Source organism: Polyodon spathula, chromosome 20 (assembly GCF_017654505.1).
Source record: "Polyodon spathula isolate WHYD16114869_AA chromosome 20, ASM1765450v1, whole genome shotgun sequence".
Taxonomy (NCBI): Eukaryota; Metazoa; Chordata; class Actinopteri; order Acipenseriformes; family Polyodontidae; genus Polyodon; species Polyodon spathula.
In genome coordinates this window covers 27418677-27434517 of record NC_054553.1, presented here as the reverse complement: position 1 = coordinate 27434517, position 15841 = coordinate 27418677, and the positions used below count along the sequence as shown (strand labels likewise).

The 15841-nt window shown below is 40.4% G+C and overlaps 1 protein-coding gene across 2 annotated transcripts; it reads right to left on the bottom strand.

The window, feature by feature from the left end:
- Positions 1-6047: 6047 nt before the first annotated feature.
- On the bottom strand, positions 6048-14220 carry LOC121295648 (galectin-3-binding protein-like). Of its 2 annotated transcripts, XM_041220576.1 has the most exons (7): positions 14123-14138; positions 13297-13417; positions 11891-11983; positions 10964-11155; positions 10307-10438; positions 9456-9726; positions 6048-7585 (listed from the first exon to the last, which is right to left on the bottom strand). In XM_041220576.1, exons 3-7 carry the CDS (start codon positions 11946-11948, stop codon positions 6526-6528), a joined length of 1713 nt encoding a protein of 570 aa, XP_041076510.1. In that variant the 5' UTR covers positions 11949-11983; positions 13297-13417; positions 14123-14138; the 3' UTR covers positions 6048-6525. The 2 variants fall into 2 exon arrangements, with proteins under 2 accessions (XP_041076510.1, XP_041076509.1); XM_041220575.1 differs by lacking the exon at positions 13297-13417 and having other exon boundaries at positions 14123-14220.
- Between the last annotated feature and the right edge of the window lie 1621 nt (positions 14221-15841).

The following is a 15841-nucleotide window of genomic DNA, read 5'->3' as shown; positions in this document are numbered from 1 at the left end:
TCATTTTTTATGGCTGCCCGTTTCCTGGAGCTCCGCCCCCCGTCAGGAATGGAGCCTAGATCACCTCTCAGTTATTTTTTTTAGCTGAGATACACGCGGGCGTATATATTTTCACACACATACATTCTTACTGCACACGAATCTATTTGTTTTGCAAGATAATTAGCCATATTCGACCCACGCTAGGTATTACTGTAGTAGTAAGCAGAGCAGTGGAACAGATGTCTTTCTGTGATTGGTATAGCTCTGGTGGTTTCAATGGGTTTGAAGGGGCTGTGTTGCTTTCAAATGACATTCAGATGCATTCTTTTTACATTTTTTCATCATATATTTTTTTTTAAAACCCCTTGACTGAGTGTCCCAGGATCATGCTCAATTTTCTTCCGAATTTAAACCATATCAGAGTTGCAGATGGGGGCTTTAGTTTGTAGCACTGATAAAAGGAACTCCAGAATCTCTCATCTCATACTCTCTGTCATGCTGTTTGTGTTCCCGTTCAGTTTCCCAGCACTGTGGTGGTAATCCTGGATTTCCTCCGGCTGTAGCATCAAGAAAAGGATGATCGCCATGGTCTCCCATCATAGCATGCAGGTATGTGTAAATATGCATTGCCAGGAATGTGCATCGCCTTCAGAGGATAGAATACACACAGATCCCCCAGTCCTGATCTTTTAGCTGGTGCATTAAAGTTGTGTGTCATGGAGGGCCAAGTGAAATGAGGAGATCCATTGTCTTTACCTGTGTACATTGTAGTGCTTGTGTGATGCACTGCCCCCTGTTGGTGACGTGAGGTTAAAATCTCTTAACTCACGAATGCAGACGAGCCCCAATGTCACACACTGTGAGTCACAGACCGAGCTGGGATCCTGGTGCTCATTCTTCTGCATGCAGAGCTACTGAGACCCGACACCACGGAGCAGAGCAGCAAATGAGATGATTATCACCAAATTATCCAGCGTACAGGATTCGGTCTGGCTTCAATTCTGGACAACAGCGGCTCTAATTAGTTTTTCTTAAATAAAACAGAGTGATTATATTCTTTAGGCATTTCCTCTCCCCCCCAAAAAACTGAGTTTCCTCCCTTGTTTGAATTTCTCAGCCTCTGGCATTCCTCCCCCCCTCAAAAAAACTGAACTGTTTCATTTCAGCTTGGAGACTCATTAATTTCTACAGGGCAGGAGCAAAGAGTCCATTTACAAAGAAACAATTATCTTACAAAAAGAAGAAAAAACTGGAAAATACTTTATGTTTACGCAGCCCCTCCTTTACGTCACTAGGGTTTAGAACCAGCCCTCAGCCCTCTGCTGAGTTCGTTAGTTCATATTTCGACTCTCTTTCTATTATTCAGCTTGCTTTGTGTTTAAGATTCCGTCACAGTCAGGGGTGTACATTACACCTACAGTTCGAAATACACTGCTCTTTTCCTAAACCAATAATTTTTCCTTACCTTATTTTAGCATTAGAAACATAGTCACTGGGATTCAGTATGTGTCACAGTTGATATTACTGGTAACAGACCACTTCCTGGGCCCTGTGGTTTACCAGAACCAGGCTGGGACCATAGAAGTGTATTGATGGGCTGTATGGCATCCTCTTGTCCCTAATACTTCTCATGTTCTTATTTTAAGTGATGCTGACAGAGTCATGAATTTCACCCAAAGACTTTAACCCTTGGAGTGACAGGTACTTGTTCCAGTTTCATGGATTCGAAGGCTACTTTGTTATGTCAGACACCCGCAGCTCCATTGCTTTCAACTCCAGTCTCTCAGATGCCTAGATATGAGCAAGTATATATTTGGAATGACAGTACACGAATTCAAACGACGCAAGAAAGCAGATGCATTTACGAAAACGACTTTATTATTTTTTTTATAGAGCAGACACACATGGGCTGGTTTATAATGTCATTTTGATTTGGTAGCAGATGGAACATCAGCAAATAGATAGCAATGCAGTGATCAGTATGGGAAGATTAGGTTACATGAATATTGAATAAATCTGATATTAAGTTGCATTATTCTTGCATTTTGGACTGGTAAGACACACATGGAAACGAGGACTGTATTTATGCAAACGGTTTTAGCAAACTGTTAATCCGCAGGTTTGTCCCAGATGTTGAAACTGGGATAATCCAGTTTTTAAACCCACTATGTAGATTGCCTGCTTTGCTGATAGGTTTTGTAGGGTCAGTGGGGCTGCAATTCTGATTACAGAACTGGGGCACAAGGCATTCAGTCCAGATGTGCACACCACACTGTCTGAAGCAGTCAAACCCAATCAAACCATGTATTTACTACTAGTCAACACCACTTTTTAGAGAAGACTATTTCAGCCATGTAGCCGGGGGATTGAATTACAGTTAGTCAATCTGATAGTGACTTTAAGGTTAGGGTTAAGTTAAAGGTTTAGGGAAGGAAGCATGGATGTTCCCGAAGGATTTGGCTCCAGATGAGTCGATAACATACTTCTCATTGCAGTTGCTCCTTTTCGAGTGTCCTAGCCGGTCTGGAACACAATGTCCAGCAACTTCCAGCCTGCATCGCTGCACGGGAGTTCTAGAATGACCCCACTGACCAGAAGAATGACACAATGGCAGTGATTCCATATTGACTGGGAGGTTGTGGGTTTGATCGCAGGCCCAGGTCTACACAGTCTAGTGGTGAATAAAAACAAGGGTTGCTTGGCCACCAGCTCTTTAGATAGATATATCTGTTATCCTGAAGCGAACAGTCCAGTTGGAATACAATCTGTTATTGTTGGGACTGTAGCTGGTAAGGCATTGTGAAGCTCAACACATACACTGCACTGTTTAGTATTGGGCTGGCCTTCTGTCACGTCTGAAGAATCCATTGAGGATCACCATTTTGCCAGATGTGTAGGAAAATCCTTGAATCCGTCAATTAATGCAGATTCACCTATATAGTATAGGGTAGAACAGATGTTTCACTTAGCTCTAATCAGTCCCTGTACTGGCAATGATTTGGAATTGTTTTCTGAATGAAAATCATATGACTGGCCTGGTTCATTTTTCAGGTAAGGGGTCACTTTAAAGCAACATCTCGTTGGTATAAAACTGTTTCTAAGGGAGGAAAGGCTTGTACCCCTTCAAAGCATTTCCTTCCTTCAACTCATAAAGAGGATAGATTTGTGTTTTTGAAAGGAACCTTCAAGTCATTAAGCTAACATTTTGCCTGGCTGCTCTCAGCTGGCTTTTGCTAGTGTGGTCAGTAGAAAGTATTCTAGAGGCAGTTCTTTTGAGACACGCAGCACTGTCAGGGTGTGTAATGATAATCCCACAATGTTATTCCACCTTCCATCTGCTTGACGCCCAGCCTGCCCTGTGTACCCATGCCATCATAATTTTATAAGGGATATTGCTGCTTAGCAACTAAGGGATCCAATGCTGTTTCCATACATACATTAACAATACAATCAGTTTATTTCCAGCCTTTACTAATATCTGACTCAATATTCCATCACATGTCAATGCATGTCATAAAGACCTGAAACAGTCATCAGCAGAGCTCACAGTACTGTATTGGTATTCAGATCTGTCACATAACCATCACTTAAAAGTATACATCATCTAAACTTTTATGTAACAGTGCGGAGGCGTGGGCGCCAACTGGCGACCCGGTGAACTGCAAGTGAGAGTGTTAACCACAATGCAGAAGACCTGGGCTTCGTGTTTATAGAGCTTTTAACCTCATCTCATCTCACTGATGGGGGACAGGAGATAATCCGTAACGGCAGTGTATCACACAACACTGCCCGTTACAATTACTTGCTATGCTTACTGACTATTCCAGCTTCTGAAAACAGGCTACCTGCGGGGGAAGTGAGGTGGGGAAGCACTTCATTGTTACACAGGCTTCAGGGCACAATGCACCCCATATTCCGATGCATCAAGCGCAATACAGTTATACTGCATATTTCCCTTCTCTCTTACTCGCTATTACATGATAATTATATCATAGTTTACTTCAACTGTCTTTTGTAAATCCGACTGAAAGAAAAATAATTAAAAACAAACGAAAGACAAAGGTGTCCCAGGCTAGAGTCTGCCTTGGAAGGCAATATTGCCCACCCCTGGGTAGCCAGCCTTGTGATTCGCAATTGTAATAGCGCAGGCAGCGCTCGAAAGACTCGCCAACATTCTGCCCTCCGTTCCGATTGGGCTTGGCATCCGGCAAACGCTTGCGGAATGCAGGTCTGCCTGTTCTCATTTGAACTCGTTTCCAGCTTACTCAAATCCTTTTTTTTCTGTTCTGCTGACACTTTTTTTTTTTTTTGGCGTCCCGTTCCCACCTCCAAAGCCCCAAGCCTTAGCGAGCCACCCCAGAATCAGGTGTCGGGATGAAGAGAAGAGAACCCAGCCCCTCTCCCTTTTTCAGATGTAAGCGATTACCATTTAAGAGGGCCCGCAGGTTGTTCAGAGAAACCCTTTACTTTAGATATGGACGGAAGGATGGAATCATTTTATTCGAGTGATTAAAGCACCTTTATGGTTTTTAAATAGTATTTTAATGTAACTTTTTGTGCTACTGTTTCACTGTGCCCCTTATCGTTCAACATGTGTTAAAGTGTTAAATACACTTAAAATAACCAAAGCCAGCACACACACAAGAAAGGAGGTTGTAAGTGCCGTTGCCTTGAGAAACGCTCCGAGGCTTGACCTTGAGTATCCGAGCTTGTCACTCATCATGCGGTCAGCCGAGCGGGTCGGGTCGGGTGGCATTGCTATAGGCTACGGGAGAAACATTTTTACTGACAGGGATGGTCATTTATCCTGACGTTTTCCTGTCAATACACTCTGCCGTTGCTCGCTGACTGAGGGACTGTTTTCAGTGTGTGCGTGTGTCCTTGCCTCAGGTCTGTTCAAAGGACGAGCTGGCTTGACGTTTTAGCTACAAACATTAGAAATATCAAACAGGTGTTACAAGCTAATCCTCGACCCGTGTCTAATCCTCTCCCTGCCAGGCAAATTCTCACCCCCAGGGTTGTGAGATTTTAGCTTAATAAAAAAGTAGTGTGTGTATGTGTGTGTGTGTGTGTGTGTGTGTGTGTGTGTGTGTGTATATATATATATATATATATATATATATATATATATATATATATATATATATATATATATATATATATAATTGTTCAATAAAGGTTACTTATTTTGTCTGCATTTTTTTTCCCGTATCTTTCACAGTACATTCACAAATATATGTCCTACTGCTGATTAGCTTAGTTATCGTACAATGAAAAGGATTATGCTACAGTGTACTGGGGTGAGAATTGGCCAGACAGGGTGAGGATTAGCCTAAAACAGAACTCACCTCAGAATTAGCCTGTAACACCTGCAACATACATACGAGTCCCGATGCTGTGTATTTACCATGACCGCAATGAGTTTCAATTAATAAACAGCGCCCTCTGGTGTATGAAAATGATACGTCAGAGATCCCTTTAAGCAGTAAAACGCCAACTAGCACACCACACCGAACTTTATTAGATGTCTATGATAACATTTCTATATTTTTATTATAAACTTTAAAAAAATGAGCTGGGTGACTGGCGTCACTGCTTGGGTGTGTCGAGTAATTGACTGATACGCGATATTATTACTGGCTAGTGTTGTATACAACGCAAATAGCGATGAAGAACAAAACACTATGCATTGAGTGTCATTACATACTGATGGACAAATTGCAAGTGACAATTGTACGCTATTCCAACAGCAACAGGGAGCACCACATCATTCTACACTGCATGCTTAGTTGAGACTTGCTTGTTGAAACGATTCATCTCTGTGATGAGCACTGCCATAGTCCAACACTATTAAAAATAAAATAACATACCTTTCTTTATTCAAAATGCATAAGAACATCATATGATCTACTGAATACCAAACAATTGTGTACCCATTTTGGTGCTTTCCCATCCTTGCAATGCAATGGTGATGCTCAGGGTTAACTTACCACTATGCATTCCCTGGAGTGCTAGCCAATTTGATTAGCAATGCACAAACACAGAAACAAAAAAACACTCAGAGGTTTATAACTAAATCAGCAGTTTATTATGTTGGTCAGGATGAAGGTGCCACACAGCTCTGATTACAGTGCACACGAGCCACTTGCAGAAACATGCTTGGAAATCATTTCAATCAACATAGATAAACATTCTAGTTCCAAATGCACATCCATAGCACACAGCAATCCTTGTACAAAAACAATTACGATTTTTTACACAACTTTAACCCCTTAAAACCAGAGTCCTAATCTGAGAGAATCAAGATAATAGGACACTATAATATAGGATTACAATATATGAACAATAGGAATGCAAGATGAACTGTCTCATTTCCTTATAGTTTCAATGGGGCTAATTTTGGCATAAAATCGGCATGATAACATTCTTAATCATACACTCTTAACAAACCTTACCCAGCGAAACTAAACCCCAGTTAAAGGAGTGTCTACTGTAACTACTACTGGCTCTGCAAGCATGAGTCTCCGTGGAGGAGGGTGACCCTCAGTTGTAGAAGTTGTACTGGGGACGTACTATGAACTTGAAAGTGGAGTATTTGGACAGGCAGGGGAAGGACTGCAGGAAAGTGTCGTTGGAAGACAGCAGCGCCACATTGTTTTTGAATTCTTGGACTTGAGAGACGTAGGCGTCATTGCAGATCAGGAGGACCTTGTTGTTGTAGTGGATGGACGCATCAGAAGACTGGCCACTGAGCACGGCGACAGGGTAGGAGCTGTAATCACAGCTGTAGCCTCTGTTCCAGCAGCTCTCCCTGGACATGTAGACAGCGACAGACCAGTATAGCATCTGGGATTGGAAGAGTATACTTGGGTGCTTTGGGGTTTGAAATGAACCACTCTGACCGTTTCCGTAGTACCTGTTATTGTACTGGTATTGGTAATTGTTTGTGGTGACTGTATAGGTGTAGCTCCATGTGGGTGAGGTATAAATCCTCGGGCTGTAATCTTCTGTGAACTCATCAATGTGAAGCTTGAGCTTCTGATAGGATACAGTGTGGAACTGGAGCCCCTGAAGGATTTTGGCCTGGTAGAGTGCAGGCTGGCTCAGGTAGACGGAGGAGTTGAACTGGATGTCATAAAGCTGCTCAGGACTTATCATGGGGAAGCGGATCCCTCCCAACAGCTCCCTCTCCACCTGGAGGTTGGTACTGCCGTTACTGCTGTTAGCGTTCTTCCACTTCACCAGGATCCATCTCTCGAGGGCTTGCAGGAGGAAGATCTCGTCAGGGATCACCAGGTCGGAGCGGGAGATCAGTGCCCCCAGCACATCTGCCCGCAGCGTGGACCATGCTGAGGAGTTGGCAAAGGCCTCACAGTTCCACGCCAGGTACTGCAGACAGGTCTCCTTCAGCAGGGGGTCCTCAGTGCTGAGGGCATAGTTGTACAGGGAGACCTGGCTCTCGAAGGAGGGGTCCTGGGGGAGTAGCAAGGAGAAAAGCTGGCCGGCGTACTCCTGCAGAGCCTTCACGTTGTAATCGGATGCAAGTTTGTGGATGCACTGAGCCGAAGATAAGGTGATGTCTATTTGTTTGGTGTACAGGTACCTGGTGAGGAAAAACAAAAGTCATTCTCAGCTGTCTTTTCAGATGGTTTTAACACTAGTACCGCCACGACAGTCATTTTGACGGTTTGAGGTTTTCATGTTTAAATTACTCTGCGTGTCTGAAAGTTATGCAGTTGTCCGTTTATGACTTTTCCTAAATACATGTATTAAATACCCTGACGGCAAATCATGAAAACAAGGAAGTTATAATCCCGCCCAACTAGAACTGCCAAAGCCGTCTTGTGCATATTTGTTGCATGCCGTCTTTTGCATGCAAACAATGCATGTTTTTATTTTGAAAATAAAACAAAGAGAAAACATACACACATCCAAAATCTTTCAAGGTGCAGGGCAGAAAGATCAACCCAAGATTAACGGTTAGATCTTCATCAGGACAATATTTTATTTTTATATACAAGCCTGTTGTTATCTCTACTGGACCTGGCAGCCATTAATTCCTTCATTTTGTACAAGGAATGCACCAGGGAAAATATCAGTAGGAGAGATTTCATCTTGAAGCCACAGCGCTTCAGCAGAAACATTTCGATCAGAAAACTACAAAGCAGCAGAGTGCTGCAGCTCAACCTGGTTTCCGTGCTGCACCGAGTGACACACACAAGAGAAAACATGTTTCTTTCATTTTAAATTAAAAAATACTTTCATTTTTACAGTTTTGTATGTACATATCAGATCTGGGATAAATCCAGTTATAAATATGGTTTGTGAAAAGTAACTATTTGAAAATAATTAAATACAGATTGCAAAAAGTAACTATTATTTGGAAATATTTAAATATGAGTTGAAATTCATTGAAGTACAAAACTCTTCATAAATATGTAACTGGAACATACAGCAGCCTAATTATTATCCTGCAGGTTAAGCCTTGTCCTTGTTAACCACTCAATTACTGTTCTGAAACTGCTCTGTTTCAATTAGATTTAACTTGATCAATTAATTGAGATATTTTGATATTTTATTTCAGTGGGAAAATATTTGAAAACAATGCAATATATGTAACCTCTGGTTTAATGGCCTGTTTTGAAGTTATTGAATTCAAAATGTTGAGCATTTTCCTCATTAGAAATCCTCCTCAACCACCATGTGGTAATTGCAAGACTTGGTACCTAATTATACATTTAGGATAATAATTAGGTTTTAGTTTTTGACTATTCATTAACGATATGGTAATAGTTGTATATATACAACTTACATATATTTAAATAGTTTCAAATAGTATTTGCTTTCTGCAAAAAAATATATATATTTTCAATTAATATTTGAAATAGTTGGTGTTTACAAACTATATTTGTCCTAGGTCTGGTACATATACCTGTCTACACAGTAGTTCCTTTTGAATTGTTTATTTTATGATAGTTTTTCATTTTTTGAAGTAGTGCTTTATACTGGCAAGTTAGAAAATAAACCCTTTTATGTTTAATTGTTCATTTTAATAAGGCGTTTTGGCTATGCAGGTGTTTGTTACGATGTGCTTTAATAAAGCTTTTGAGTTGTATCCGATAGTTTGTCTCTCATTTTAATATTGATGCTGTTTAAAATGTAACCGTCACAATGGCTGCCTGTGGGGGTTTTAGGTATGAGAATACCCGTGGCGGTTCTAGTGTTAAAAGGAAATACTCAGCGTGTAACAGAATTACTTTCATCTAATTCAAAGAGACCCACGACCCTTTATTAGATGAGCCTGACCTTTATTGCTACTGTTGCTAATCTCAATGGATAGTTACTGTGGAGGTATTTTTTAATGCAGCTATTGTGCATATAGGAGGCTTTCCCTCAGTGGGAACTGTCTGGGTAAATTAAACCAAAGCAAAAACAAAAAGGCAATAACAAATAAAAACGGGGAGAACCCGTACTTGAGGAAGTCGGTGACAAAGGGTCGGCACTCCTTCACCACCTCCAAGGTGAAGCTGTTGAGGAGGGTGAGGTTGAGGAAGGCGGTCTCAGCGTTGAGGGACAGGATGAGTCTGTGTGTGCAGACGTGTTCCGCGCTCTCCGGCTCCCCAGCGGACACCACGGTGATGTTGAAGTCACAGTCCCGCTGGCTTTCATACAAATCCCCCAGCACCTCAGAGAACTCCGCGCTCCTGTCCAGTGTGTACGTCATTGTGTTATCCAGCATCATCCCTGGAGCAGGAGAAAGGATGCATCTAATTATATATTTAAGATTTCCTGGGCGCCATCAGTTAGGGCTTTGGTCAGAGCCAGTGTTTTTATGATGCTTTTTAGTGTGATCTTGAATGTGACTAGCAATCTTGGCTTGTTAGGGTCTAAGGTTATAAAGGAAATGTACTCTTGAGACATGCTTGTCTGTGTGCATATTACATATTAATAAACCTTTGGGAAATTGAGCTCTACCATGTGAGGAAGTGCTCCAGTAAGACAAAGCCTGAAAACCCACAATGACAATGAAATATATGTTTGGTTTTTTTTGCACAGTCTACCTTTAAAGGATGCGCTTTCACCAGCTTTTCAAGTGGAGTCCCCACTCCTGCATGACATTCATTTCATTCTTTGATGCTAATTCAAGTGTTTGGAATGTTTTTGGTATTGGATGTTGAGTAACTCCACTTTAGCTAAAGTTTGCTTTAGAGTATGTGCCTAGCCTCCACTGTTACACTGGAGGAGTTCAACAATGGGCAGTGTTGTGTAAGTGTCTGCTGGCTTCTACTCTACAAAGCCCTGGAAAGCATTGGAAAGACATTACTTGGTTGGCACTTGACCCCAGCGTCCTCCTCGTGTTTGCAGTCGTTGACGTGCCAGCCTTTGGATCTGCACTGGGCCAATGAAGATTCCGTCCCCTGACAGGAGACGTCATCCAGCATGATGCGGCCTGAGCCTGTCCATACAAAACAGGAGCACAGCATTTATCCCTGCCTGCCAGGTCCCTCCAGGATTCCAGATTCTGATGCATGAACAGCGTGATCTAGGCACAGGTTTGCAACCAACAATATGTATACCATACCCGTCCTGCACAGTTATTGCTTACAAAAACAAACTGCAGTATTACAGCAATGAATTGCAGTATAGTTAGAACATTCTGTATGGAGTTCTTAGTCATGTTGTCATGCAGTAATTTACAATGCAGATGTAGTGCATAATTATTATGGGTATTCAATTTGCAGAACTACAAAAATGTTACATTTTTTTGTAAGGGATCTCTTGCATTCACTATGTATCCTGCATTTGTTCTCTACCTGGGCTTTGTATTAAAACTATTATTTTAAGTGATATATAGGAAAGGTCTCATAATCAAATCAGACCAACAATTTCAAATTGGTTAAGACAATGTGTGACATCACTGTTACACCTATGTGCTGTAAAATTCAACAGCAATCCTGATTTAATAATGCGCGTACTGTACCTGCACCAAACTTCCCTCCCACGACGGCCTCGCTTGCATTCTGAAGCCCCAGTGAGCGGCACACCACATGTGCGTCTGCAAGATCCCAGTTGTCATCGCAGACTGTCCCCCACTCTCCACTGTAGTAAACCTCCACGCGTCCCTCGTACGGGGTCTGTCCCCCAACCAGCCTCACATTGCCGTTCGTCCACGCTGCACGAGAATCACTGCACATGAGGTCTCCATACATTACCACCACATGTACTTGGGGAGTTCAAAGACTCCCACTCCTACTGCCTTCAAGTAGTACTTATTGGCAGGGTTGATTATACAAGAGAAAATGACAAAAAAAAAAAATGTATATAACTTGTGTAATTGCAATTTAGGCTTTTTCTGATAAACACACCCCCTGTTATGTGTTCCAGTTAAATTGCACAAGCTCTTAATGTTTCATCAGCCGTTTGTTCCTTTTCCTTGAAGCAACCCTTGCTTGTGTGCCCATTTGAATGGTAAAGGAGTGAGAAATCATTGGAAGTGTGTCTCTAAACATTGGGTGATTTTCCTGTGTTGAATGTAAAGCTTGTCAAACTCCTGCTTAACTAGCCCAAAGCTGTGAACCATGCAGCTCTGCACGCACGCATTTTACACCCACGCTGTTTAAATAAGACCAAGATGAACTGATAACCTTGTGTCTCATCTCTGTTTCTATCTTACTGCTTCAACGGCTGTTTCCTCACTTCTATTCAAAAACCACAAGCCTGTCTGATAAAACCAGACATGAAACATTTTAACTTCTGCTAAAGGACGCAGCAGAATCGTATAACCCCACCTCCTATCGAAGGAGAGTCAGCTTTGCTGCTGGCACAAATTATTAGGCTACACCTCTTTTGAATTGGAACCCCACATCCTGTGGAACGTAACCTGTGCTTACCCCCCCCATGCACACACCTGCACTCAGGTTCACTGCCAGCAGAAGCACAGCGGTTCCAAGAGTCCAGACTGCCATCTTCACACGTGTGCAAAAGAGGAACTTTATTTATCCTGTAATAAAAGAGGAAGACACAACCTGCAAAAAATAATAAAAAAACAAACAAAAAAACCCACCTCCTCTAACATGCTAGGTGCTGGGCTGATTCGAGGATGTAGAATTGACTTCTGAACACTTGAAGCGTAAAGCTATAGTCAATTCTGACCATACACTTCCTACCCGCCATGCTTTCACACTTTACTGCAGTAAAAGAGCATTCAGGTTGTACAGTGACCCTTTGGTATCTCAAGTCTGCCATATATTTGCAGTGGAAACTCTTTTGTTTGTGAACTGGGGGAGTCATCCTTTTTTAAAATGTTTTTGTCATTAAATATGAATTAAAAAAAAAAAAAAAAAAACATTTAACAGAAATGCTGGTGATAGCCCAGACAACTAAACAGACACATGCTAACACCTACAGTACTGTACCTTTCTGACCGAATCTTTTTCTCTTACATTTGTTACCCGCTGTTAACTTCTGCGATTAACATGTTACTCTTTTGGGAGATTCACTTTTTTACGCACGTGCTCCTGTCTTGTCTCAGCATGCAATGATTAATTTCCTGCAACACCATTTTAGTGCCAGGACTGATTGGCTGTAGTCATTGTTTGCATATAAGATGTGTCAAGATATGTAGCAAAGCACCGACCCTGAAGTAACGTAGACGCTTGTTGGTAGCAACACCAGGTAAACGCAACCGCCGCTTACGAGCAAAGTAAAACTTCCATCAACTGCCCACGAATGCACACAAAAGTGTACAGTGCGATTATCATATTTTTTTTGCAAGGCAAATTAATTCTCTGCTATTACACGAAACCCATGATTAAAGTAACCATATACAACAACATTGTATTACATGCAAATACTGTTCAGAAACATCAATCGTTCACATCCAGCGGTCTTTGAGAAAGAATGCAGCTGTGTGGCGTGTTATCATCAAGACGAGGCTAAACTTGACTTCTTATTCGGCCTTTGATCTGCTCCAAACGGAATAATTGGCTTTGTATTTAAGGGGTTAAATGTGGGCTGCTAATTTCTCTGTGGAGATTTACAGAGGGGCAGTTCCTAAACAATATTAATTTCTTTTTTGCTCAATTTCAGGGTCATAACAACCGGTGAACATGCCAATGTATGTATTATAATTGAATACGTAACAGTGTATTTAAGGGGTTAATAGTCGTTGTCGAGCTGTGGTAAATGATTTAGCGTAGGCTTCAGTTTTTTTTTTCTGGTTTTATTCTCAAATGTATTTAGCACATCCCTTGCAGTTTATTTTTCTGTCAGATTCACTCAGTCGTTCATATTAATTCAAACTGGCAATTATACCTGTTGTAAGAGGGTGGAGCGCTGGTTATATCGGTTCCTTGGCTCACACTGTCACAGTAAGTTCCAGCATCAGTGCATCTAGTCTGTCTGCTTTTCCACCTGCGTGCTGAATATGCTTTCACTTCTCAGAATACAAATGAAAGCAGACAGCAACACGCAAACCCTTCAGTTTCGACAGAGTACACTTAGAAATTCAGGATCGATGAAAAAATAACCACATTTATATTTTAAACGACATTAGTTACACTTAGCCGTTACACAGTAATTGTTTTGTTTTTATTTAGGCAATTTCAAGTTCTTAATAAAAATTATTATTATTATTATTATTATTATTATTATTATTATTATTATTTAAACTGCAATGAAAAACTTCAGTTTATGAGTGAAGGAAACTGGAACGGAAAGTGATCCTTGTAAATGCATTAAGATGAGCGATCACAATCCATTGTGATTTAGCAGTTGGTTCAAACAATTTAACAACAATTCTGGATTGTAAATAAATATAAAACTTATAAAAGATAATCCAAAAATAGAAAAATAGGGTTGCGGGCTTGTTTTTTTGGATAATAATAATAATAATAATAATAATAATAATAATATAATAATAATATAATAATAATAATAATAATAAACAAACAAACAAATGCGATGTATGCAGTAATTGTATCAATTCAATATATTATTAAAACCAAGATTAAATTAGATCATTTTTTTTCAAATCAAGATTATTCTTAATTATATATATATAATTGATTTTTTTTTTTTTTAACACCCCATCAGTTTGGATGATTTAGTAGAATTTGGAGAGCAAATGTCATAATTTTACCTGCGTTTAGCTTCGGTATTCCTGCGCAGCGCACAACTCCCTTCTGGCTTTGTTACAGCCAGGGCCAGCCCAGTTAACCGAGCAGGTGCTGTGAATCCAAGCTAACTCCGAGTGTGATTGGTCAGTTCAATCAGTTTCACTTTCCTGGAACTCACATGACCTGGTATTTCTATTGAACAGTTCTGCAGAAACAAGACCCAACTTGATTTCTTTTGTTTCTTTACAAAAAAATATTTCCATTCAAGGTCTCTGTGTAGTGATTCTCCCCATGCTATAGAACAGCTGCACTAGATGAACATGTCTCCATTCCCTTAGATTACATAACTGGGCTACCATTTATCCTTAATACAGATCCATTCAGGGGTGCTGGAACTAGGGGTGCTGGGGGAGCGGCAGCACCCCCTGGATTGAAGTGCTGTGCACCTGCTTCCATGATAAACAGAAGTTACAGTTTTGTTCAATGGCTTTCAGCATCCTCACTATAAAAATTGTTCCAGTTCCACTGGATCCATTGCATTACCATTATAGTTCCACTATCTGCTTTGCTGTTAGGTAGAGGCTGAGACAGGGGTGTCTAATCACGGTCCTGGGGGGATTCTCCACTCCAGGTTTTACAGGTAAAATGAGTTACTTCAGTGTCTGGATGGAGATTTAATTGGTTAAGTTAAACCACGTAGAACAGGGTTGGAAGTAAGACCAGGACTGGAAAACCTAACTTTGGCCCCTTCTGTTGTAAGTTTCACCCCCATCCAAAACTGGCGACCCTATCGCAGCTCCTCCCCTCTTTGTGCAATTCTTCAGTTTTCAGGGACTGCTGTATAATGATGATCCCTTGCAACGCCCTATAACCGAACCAGGGTGTGGCACTTAGTTCCAATCTTCTGTTGTTAATTCTTTTGACTTCCTGTTAACTTGCACGTACACTCCCCACATTGCAAAGTGAAGAACACTTGTAAGGTTTTATGTAAATTGTCATCATTTTGTGAGAAACACCGTCTCTGAACATTGTGTGATTTTTCTGTGTTTAATTTTGAAGGATAAATGATACAATTTATTAAGGTTTAAATGTATATTGTACTGGTTATAAGTATTTTACCAAAGCTAAATGTGATCTTTTAGAAATAGTATATTTTAAACCATCTTTTAAAATCTTAGAACCCACAAGCAGTGAACAGCTTTGTTATATGACACTTAAATCTATTTCTAAATGAAAGTTTGGTAACTATATGATGGTTTATCAAATTTCTTGGCACAAAGAACTTTAGTAATATTGAAATAAACAAAATTAATTTTACTCTTGATTATCTGATTTTATTTTTTGGATGTTAAAAGCACTGTTAATATATGGTACCTGAATTAATGGGGAATATTGTTTAAAATATTAAACTAGCTATATACTATAAACAGAAAAAGGATATATTGAAGATATATATTAATCTTGGTGTTTTAATTGAATTTATTTACATGGCCTGATAAGAGTTAGATAATATTTTCATTTGAAATGCTATCATTAATTTATATACTAACCCATGCAGTAAATATCCGCTACATAATCAAGCTGGTTTACAATCACTAGCCTTGTTGTTCGACCTTGTGATGCGTGAGCAAAACTCCTATCATATCAAGTTGTTCTTAAGTGTAACTTCTTGTTATGTGGGTTTCTGCTGGCTGTGGTGAAGTGAAGAAGGAACGCAGATGTTAACTGTTAACGTGTTTTGT